Raw genomic sequence first — 8,850 nt, forward strand, 5'->3', positions numbered from 1 at the left:
CCCTTCCCACAGCCCCGCTGCACACTCAGCACTGCAGCTGCACCTTCCTCAGGGTGAGACTATGCAGCTGCAGTGGTGCCCAGTGCTGGCAGTGCATGGTGCAGTGCAGGATCACCTGCACTTTCCCCCCGTGTGGCCTCCCCAGCACTAATCCCCAGACCAGCTGCCTGCCCTGCCTGCTCTCTGGGGCCCTGTGTGCCAGCATTGCCCAAATTCCCAGAGCCTGCGCTCAGCTGTCTGCCGCAGCCTCCTGACCCCACAGAGGAGTGATCAGGGACCAGAAATGCCTCATGTGCTAGTGATTAACATAGTGCCCCGGGAGTGGAGAGGAGGCAGGGAGCAGGAGTGGGACACTGTGCACACAGATGCTTGCATGGGGACCAGAGGTGCCACATGTACCTGCTGGCCTGGCGAGAGAAGAGCGATGGTGATGACAGGACTTTGCCAAGGCTTTGGTGGCTCAAGCACTGCTGAGGCACAGGCAGGGAGGAGCAGGGGTGCAGGCAGGGAGCTGGAGTGCAGGTGTCACCCTGCAGGATGGAGTCCTGAGCTGATGTGACTTTTTGACGCTCTGGCCGTGCCATTGCCAGCTCAAGCCCGGGCAGGGTGGGCAGTTTTCCAGCCGGACAATTAAGCAGATTAACTAATTACCTGAACGTTGGCAGGGTCCCACATCCCAGTGGCTGCCAGGGTGCTGCCTATCCGTGCTGGGCGTTTGAGAGACAAGTGTGGGGCAGGTGTGGGGCAGGGCCCCCTCAGACCTTCCTCAGGACCCTGCTAGTGGGTCCGACTGCCCCATCCGCCCGCCTACCCCTGGCGGCCGCGGGACCAGCCTCGGCCGGGCAACCCTGTCCGCCCCGCGGGCAGCATCGCCCCTCTGCCGCCCCGCCGTGTCCCGGCCCCCGGGAACCTGCCCTGGTGCCCTCCGGAATCCACGTCCCGGAGGATCTGCGCCACGGAGAACCCGTCCCCGGGAGTCCACCCGAACCTGCCCCGGACTGAGCTGAGCCCCACGGACCCACTCGCCTCCGTGCCCGGCCCTGCGGATCCCGTCCCGGCGGCGGCCCCGGCCGTGCCCCGCGCCCCCCCTCCCGGTGCGGGCGGGCTCCCGTGCGGGTGCCCGCGGCTCGGGNGCGGGGGGCTGCGGCTCCCGGGGCACCAGTTCTGGGGCCGCCAGTGCTGCGGCGGGCGGCGGGAGGGGGCTGGCGGCACCGCGGCCCGCGCACCGCGCACCGGGCACGGAGCGGTGGAGCCGGCCCGGAGCGCTGCGGGTGGGGTCGGCGGGATGCGGCGGCCGCACCGGCTCCGCTGTTGTCCCGCACCGGCCGAGGCCCGACTCCGCTGCGCAGCCCCGCCGGTAACCCGCACCGCGCCGCGGGGCCACCGCCGCAGCACCCTGGCGGTCCCGGCCCCGTTCCCGGCCCGGCGGGTCTGAGCCGTGTGTGCGGCGGCAGCGCGGGGCACCGGGCCGAGCATCCCCGCCGGGATGCGGCCGGGACGCGCCAAGGTGAACGGTGCGCGGCGGAGCGGGGCCGCCGCTGGCGGGGACATCGGGCGAGGACACTGGGGATGGAGAACCGGGGAGGGGACACCGAGAGGGACGCCAGGACTGAGCACCAGGGAGGGGACATTAAGGATGGGGCACTAGGAAAGGGACACCGTGGATGCTGGGGATCGGGGCCACTAAGCACCAAGGACCACCCACCGGAGACACCGGGATGGGGAGCACCAGGGGACACTGGGAAAGGGAAGACTGGGAATGGGGCCACTGGGGACGGGAATAGCTGGGAACAGAGCCCAGGGCTACCCGGGAAGGGGCAGCCAAGCCACTGTCTCTCTCCCTGGGCAGTGGGAGGCCAAGGGCACAGCAGCATCACCGTCAGCTGCGCGAGGTACCTGGACATCTGCCGCAGATCCTGGCTCACCAGATCCCCGTTCCCACAGGGTCGACTCGGTACTCACCATGGCTGCAGCACAGCTCGTCACCTGGGGGATGCTCCTGGCCACCGGAGTCCCTGCCAAGGCCCAGGGGGTGCTGCCGGTAGGGCTGTCCTTAGGTGGGGACCCCTCGCACAGCCCTGCCTGGGGACAGCAGTGGCCAGGCCCATCCCCCACCTGGGAGGCATCGGGGGAGCCGAGCGGTGCCGGGGCCCCAAGGAGCGAGCGCTGGGGGGTCAAGCACCCCATGCACTGGTCCCCACCGCGGCAGGCAGGGGATGGCACCAGGGCACCCCTGGAGATGGAAACCACTATGACAGATGCTGATACCAAGGTCTGGAGGGACGGCAGCACAGTCCCGGCTGTGACAGAGGAGCCGCTTGTTGCCTGGCGAGGGCACGAAGCTGAAGTCCAGGACAGCTCCCTGCCCCACGGCTCTGCAGAGGGTACACCGGGCCCCGAGGCGCCCACGGACAGAGGGGCAGACTCTCCAGAGCCACCCTGGGCAGGGCAGGGCCTCTCCCTGTCCAGGCACAGTGTCTCCAAGACAGTCGGCACCCCCAGCCCTCAGCCAACCGTATCCACCACTGCCCTGGACCCCGCGCTGGCAGTGGGGATGAGGACAGCAGATGCCTACACAGGGGGACACACAGAGGCAGAGGGACACACAGTGGTCCCGGGCCTCTCTCAGGATGCGCCACTCACTCCAGCCAGCAGCCAGTCAGTCCCACCGGGCACAGCCCCTGCCTCCGATCCCACAGGCACGGGGCCTGCCTGGGGTCCCCATGCCAGCCCTGGCTCTGTGCAGCTGGTGGGCAGCTGGGGGGACACAGGAGGGCACCCCAGCCCCTCCCCGGCTCCGCCCAGCTCTGCCCCACGGCTGCGCCACACTGTCCAGTCCTGGGGGCTGGCTGAGCCCTGGACTCGAGCACTCCCATCCCACCAGCGCAGCACCCGGAGGGCCCCACTCAGCCACGCCACCAGCAGCCCCGGCGATGCAGGCCCCCGGAACGACCCTGGGACTACGGGGCAGAGGGGACCCCAGCCCGTCCCAGGGCCTGTCCTCAGCACCGGCCCTGCGCCACCCCCCGCCTCCAGCACGGCCACCCCCGGTACCCCGAGCAGAGGTAGGAGCCAGCGCAGTGCGGGGGGACCCCTTGGCGGGGACCAAGCCCCGCAGGTGTCAGCGCTCTGCTCTGCTCTCTCTCGCAGGGCTGCTGCCCGAGGAGGACGTCGGTTTCCCGCAGCAGGTCCGGGGCGCCGTGGGCGCTGTGAGCGTCCCGAATGCCACCAAAACGACCCCACAGCCTACGGCACATCCCACCACGGGGACGCTCGGGACAAGGCACACAGGTGATACAGGGCTGCGTCCAAGCCCATCCGTTCTGCAGACCCTGTGGGAGCCCACCCCTGGGGAGTCGGGGCTGGCGGGGGATGGCAGCTATCTTGGGCTGCCCAGACGGGACACAGTGACACCTTCAATCAGGATTGCCACCTGACAACGGTCCTAATCTACTCCTGCCCGCAGGGATTAGCGCTAAATGCTCGGTGGGTGGGGGCTTCCCCAAGGGGGTGGGGGACGTGACCGGGGTTGTGCCACCCCTTGCACTGCGCGTCCTGAGAGAAAACCCCGGGAGGCACCGGTGGGCATAGCCCCAGCCAGCACAGGGCATCCCCTGCTGCAGTGCTGGGGTGCCACAGCTGATGCAGCCCAGTGCGGGGTGCAGGTGTGGGCCGAGAGCCACCAAGTCCCCCACTTCCCCCTGACTGTCCTCCTTCCTACCTGCAGACACGCCGGGGACGCAGACCCCAGCCTCCAGCACTGCGACCCCCTCGGCCACGTGGCGACGGGCAGGGATGACGCCTCAGCCGGCCCCCCGAGATGCATCATCGCCGCAGCCACGGCCCACAGTCCGTGCCCCCCCGGCGCTGGGGGCCAACGCCACCGGGCTGCGCTGGGCCGAGCTGCAGCAGCAGCTGGGCTTGTCCTGGGAGGCCCATGTCTATGGAGTGGCTGCCGTCTTCCTGCTGCTGGCGCTGGGCTGCCTGGCCGGGCTGGTGGGGACAGCCATCCTGCGGCCCCCACACCTTCTCCACGTTGTGGGGGCCCACGGGCTGCTGCTGGCCGCCTGCCTGCTGCGGGCCACCTTCCTGCTGCTGGATCCCTACGGGGCACGGGGCCGACTGCCCGCTCCGGCGCTGCTGCTGCTCAACACAGCCCCTTTCCCCCTGCTGCTCGCCGCCTTTGCCCTCCTGCTCCAGCGGCTGCAGCGGCTGGCCCAGCTTCAGCTGCTGCCGTTCCGGCTGCGGGGGCTGCCGGCGCTGGGCGCTGCTGCCGCCCTGCAGAGCGCGGTGATGGGGGCCGCCGACCTGCTGCCGCCTCGGCCGGGGCTCGCGGCCGCGCTGGGGCTGCAGGCGCTGGGCTGCGTGGCGGGGGCTCTGCTGCTGCTGGGGGGGCTCTGGGGGTGCTGGCGGGTGCTGCGGGCGCCCCTCGAGGGGCCGGGGCCGCGGCCGGGGGCGCTTCTGGCGGCAGCGGTGGCGGGGCTGCCGGTCTGCGGGCTGCAGCTCTTCAGCGCTGTGTGGCTGCGAGGAGTCCTGGGGCCCCACGGGCGCTTCTCCCGGCCCAGCTGGGCGGCACAGCTCTGGCTGCGGATCGGCGAGCTGGGCACGGCCCTGGCGCTGCTGGCGGCCGCCGCCGCGCCTGTGTGCTGCCGGTGCCGCCGCCGGAGCCCCGCCGGCCACTCCTGCTGGGCCAAGGCGCTGCGGTACTTCTGCGCCGGCCGCAAAGCTGAAGCGCCCGAATACCCCAACAACTGCTACGACTGGGCCGGCGGCAGCACCGGTGGCACCGGTGCGGAGCGGACACCCGCCAACGACATCTCCAAGAACCTCATCCGCAACCCGGCGGAGCAGCTGCCCCTGCGGGCTCTGAAGGACAGCAACGAGGTCTGGGCAGCTGGCACCGGGATGCCGGGGCTCAGCCCCAAGTGCCCCAACATGCTGGCCGCCCGCTCCTGCGCCGCCTTTGAGCAGGGCTCGTCCCCGTCCCTGGGGGAGCTGATCTTCCGCCCGCCGTCCCCCATCGACCTGCGCCGCAGCATCGACCAGGCGCTCTGCCGCCGCCACCTCCTGCACGATGGCCTCTTCGGCCGGGCCCGCCGCGGCTCCGGCTCCTCGCTGCACGGCTCCCCAGCCCCTGACACGACCCCCAGCTTGGGGCGCATGGTGCGCTGCAGCTCGCTGACCGAGCTGCCCGGCCCCCGCCAGCCCCACGGCACCGTCACTGCCACTGTCACCGCCTCAGCCAGCTCGCTGGACAGCAGCTCACTGAAGATCAGCTGGAACCCCTGGCGCCATGGGCTGTCCTCGCCCGACAGCCTGCCCCTGGACGAGGCGCCCAGCCGGGCCCCTCTCCTGGTGCCCGCCGGAGCCCCCGGCTGCGAGCGCGAGGGTCCCCGCGCCTTCCCAGCCCTCGGCAAGGCCGTGGACTCCCGCAGCCTCTCCAGCGACACCATTGAGCTCTGAGCCTGGGACGGGCAGAGACTGGGGGCGCAGGAGGACGACGTGAGGGTGAGGACACTGTAAGGGTGCGGGGGTCTGATCCTGTGCCCCTGTAGAGCGGTTCCATTTGTGCCAAACGAGAGAAATAAAGAGTTTATGCTGGGACGAGACAGTCCTGTTGGCATGTGAAAGCGGTGGTGGGCAGCAGCACTCCCAATCCCCCTCAATTCCCACCCTGAGCAGCCAAGCTGGGTGTGCAGAGCTTTATTTCCTGAGATATGGACACACGGACAGATGGGCACACCCCGACGGACAAACCACGGACAAATGCAACGGCCACACTCATGCATCCAGCAGGGCCCCCTCACCAGCACAGCACCCTGCCAGTGGCGAGGGGCCCCTGGCCCCCAGCCTGGGAGGGGAGATGGGCTCTGCCCAGGGATGGGGGGGCAGCTCTCCCAGCCACACAGCTCAGGGCATGGGGGGACCCAGCCCCCCACTCTCCCACAGGGAATGGCCTCATGGGAGGGGAGTCCCACAGGGCCAGGAGCCCCAGCCTGGGGACAGATAGCAGGTTCCCTCCCTCACCTGCCCCTCCACCCCCTCACCTGTCACAATGCCAGGCCACTCCTCCAGAGCACGAGGAGCTGGGGGCAGCATGCTGTGCCCCCCTCACGATGCTGCACTGCCTGGCATCACCCCTCCAGCCAGAGGGGGCTGTGTGGGAGCCCCCAGGATCAGGTACTCCTGGCTCACTCTGCAGGGACAGGGAAAACAAGACCCTATGCTAAGGGGGGGCTGGGGGACGCATGCAGGGCACAGCATCATCTACAGGATGCAGCCTTGGCAGCCAGCCCTGCTTGGGGGAGGCCCTGCACCCCAAGCTGAGTCTGCCCCTCTGCTTGTGCCCAGCAGCTCCAGAGCTATCTGCCCTTCATGAAGCCATCGAGGACACGGTCACTGCGGTCAGAAAGCCAGTAGCCGGCCATGGCGGCCACGGCGCCAATGAAGATGGCGGTGAAGACCATGTCACCCTTGGCAGCCAGCGTGGCGAGGGCACAGATCATCACACCAAAGAACATCTGCTGCAGCACCACCACCTCGTCATCAGTCACGTCATCAAAGAAGCCCTTCTCTGGGGCATCTGCACGGACAACACTCGTGGGAGGGCACAGCTGACCAGCAAGAGCCCCCCACCATGTCCCGCACCCCCTGCCCAATGTCCCCCTGCACTGCATTAGGCCATACCAGGGGGCTTGTCCTCGACGCACTGTCCATCTCGGCGGACGTGGCCTTGGGCACAGACGCACCGGTAGCTGCCCTCCGTGTTCTCACACACCTCCTGCACCCCTGTGCACACTGGCTCCTCGGCACTGGCACACTCATCCACGTCTGGGGGGGAGCCAGGGTTCAGGCAGGGCTTGGGCAGTGAAGAGGGGGCAGTACAGCCCCCCAGTCCATGGCAGGCACTCACCCAGGCACTTGGCTCCGTCCCGCCAGTAGCCCTTGTTGCATTTCTTGCAGCGAGCCGGCCCGGCGCCCATGCAGCCGATGCAAGCCGTGGAGCAGTCTGCCTCAGGGAAAGGAGCCAGGGCTGCTGCTGGAGCTCCTTCCCAGCCCAGCCAGGACTGGCACCAAGCAGGGAAGAGCCACCTGCACAAAAACCCCCCACCTCCCCCTGACCTCGGCACTCGTAGGAGCCCTCTGTGTTGACGCAGTACTGGTTGGCTCGGCAATGCGCCATCTCTGTGCCACACTCATCTATATCTGCAGGAGAGATGGGGACGGCCCCGCTGAGCCTCAGCTCTGGGGACGCAGCCCCCATGGCCTGAGCTCATCCCTGGCCTTCACTCACCGATGCAGCGGTGCTCATGCAGCACCCAGCCCCTCTTGCAGCGAAGGCAGCTGGAGTCCTCGGGACCCGTGCAGCGGCCGCATGCCTGGTAGCACTCTGCGGGCAGGGAGGGACACGTGGACACGGGCAGGGGGAGCTGCCTGTACCCGGGCTGGACAGCACCGGCAGAGCCCCCACCTACCCGCACACACGAGGTGGCTCTTGTTCCGCGAGGCCTCATAGTAGCCATCCCCGCACTCGGCACAGAAGGGGCCGCCGTAGCCCGGGCTGCAGACGCAGAGGCCGGTGCCGCGGCGCGTGCCGTCACCGTCGCATCGCCCGTTGCCGCTGCAGGGCTGCCGGGGCCCGCCGGCACAGGCTGCACGGGGAGAGACCAGCCGGCTGGCAGCCGGGACAGAGGGCAGCAGCCAGGGGAGCCCCTGCAGCCCTACCGGCACCCCGCTCATCCCACGGCTACTCACACCGGCAGTCCGGGCCGTAGGTGCCGGGCGGGCAGCAAAGCATCAGCCTGTCCACACACAGCCACTGGAAAAAGTCAGGGTGCTGCTGCTGCCTGGGGAGGGGAAGATACAGCAGTCAGCACCCTGCCATCTGCCTGTGTCCCTTGCCATCCGCCTGTGTCCCTTGCCATCCTCCTGTCCCTGTCCCCAGACTCACTCATGGAACCACCACTGCTCCACGTGCTCCTCACTCCGCTCCAGCAGCTGGTGACAGGCGAAGTCCGAGGGGGCACAGACACCCTCCAGCACCTCCAGCAGACGGGTCTCACTGCAGGGACACGAGCCAGTGTGGGGTATGACTTCTGGAGCAGCTGGGCTCCCCCAGCCCCTCACTGGGGTCACTTACCTGTGCTGGTACTTGGACAGCTTCTCCTCCTCCCAGGCTGTGTTACCCCCACCAAAGCCCTCATGCTGTGTCCGCTCCAGGCCCTGGGTGCATGGGGGAGCGGCAGTGCAGGCATGGAACCCCCCCAATAACCTCTCCATCCATAGGGGTCCACGAGACACACCACCTCCAGGGACCTGCCACCCCCTCCCCTCCCCAGAGCCCAGTCATTGTGCCCCTGGGAATGCTGTAGGACCGTCTCCACTTCACCACTGTGCCCCGCAAACCACCCCTCTATCGGGCCCTGTCACCACCCTTATCCCCCCAGTCTGTTCCTCTGGGCCCCCCAACCACATCATCCCACCCAGGACCCGTCTCGTCCCTCCCCCTGTCACCTCCAGGCCGTGTCCCCCACGTCTGCCACCCATGGGCCCCTCCCGCCACTGCCCCCTCGCCCCCCGAGCAGCGGCTGTGTCAGCCCACACCCCTCGGTGCCATTTCCCCCGTGTGCCCCTCGCCGCGGCCCCCATCATTGCTGTGCCGCCCCGCCGCGCACCCTGATGAAGCTGTCGGCGAGGCCGCGGCAGGCTCGGCACGGCTCGGCCCCGTCCCGGTGGGGGTCGGGGTCGGCGCGAACGGCCAGCAGGACCCCCCCGAGGAGGGCGGCCCCCAGGAGGGCGGCCCCCAGCCCGGGCCCCCGGCGCCGGGGCGGCAGCAGCGCCAGCGGCCCC

At 69.4% G+C, this 8,850-nt stretch overlaps 2 protein-coding genes across 2 annotated transcripts in view; one reads left to right on the forward strand and one right to left on the reverse strand.

The window, feature by feature from the left end:
- The first annotated feature begins 1,600 nt into the window (after window positions 1-1,600).
- Window positions 1,601-5,542, forward strand: PRRT3 (proline rich transmembrane protein 3). Its single transcript, XM_041426026.1, has 3 exons — window positions 1,601-3,065; window positions 3,151-3,291; window positions 3,728-5,542. Exons 1-3 carry the CDS (start codon window positions 1,760-1,762, stop codon window positions 5,461-5,463), a joined length of 3,183 nt encoding a protein of 1,060 aa, XP_041281960.1. The 5' UTR covers window positions 1,601-1,759; the 3' UTR covers window positions 5,464-5,542.
- Window positions 5,543-5,688: 146 nt separating this feature from the next.
- The window catches only part of CRELD1 (cysteine rich with EGF like domains 1), a 3,548-nt gene continuing 386 nt past the window's right edge, over window positions 5,689-8,850 (reverse strand). Inside the window, exons 2-11 of the mRNA XM_041425900.1 lie at window positions 8,676-8,850; window positions 8,141-8,223; window positions 7,952-8,062; window positions 7,756-7,847; window positions 7,476-7,652; window positions 7,295-7,390; window positions 7,123-7,206; window positions 6,914-7,009; window positions 6,688-6,831; window positions 5,689-6,583 (exon numbers count right to left, since the gene is read on the reverse strand). The exon at window positions 8,676-8,850 is cut by the window's right edge and continues 64 nt beyond it. Coding sequence (XP_041281834.1) covers window positions 6,363-6,583; window positions 6,688-6,831; window positions 6,914-7,009; window positions 7,123-7,206; window positions 7,295-7,390; window positions 7,476-7,652; window positions 7,756-7,847; window positions 7,952-8,062; window positions 8,141-8,223; window positions 8,676-8,850 — 1,279 coding nt within the window. The 3' untranslated portion in view covers window positions 5,689-6,362. The remainder of the gene's footprint in view (window positions 6,584-6,687; window positions 6,832-6,913; window positions 7,010-7,122; window positions 7,207-7,294; window positions 7,391-7,475; window positions 7,653-7,755; window positions 7,848-7,951; window positions 8,063-8,140; window positions 8,224-8,675) is intronic.

This window comes from Onychostruthus taczanowskii, unplaced genomic scaffold, assembly GCF_017590055.1.
Source record: "Onychostruthus taczanowskii isolate IOZ18803 unplaced genomic scaffold, ASM1759005v1 scaffold9, whole genome shotgun sequence".
NCBI lineage: Eukaryota > Metazoa > Chordata > Aves > Passeriformes > Passeridae > Onychostruthus > Onychostruthus taczanowskii.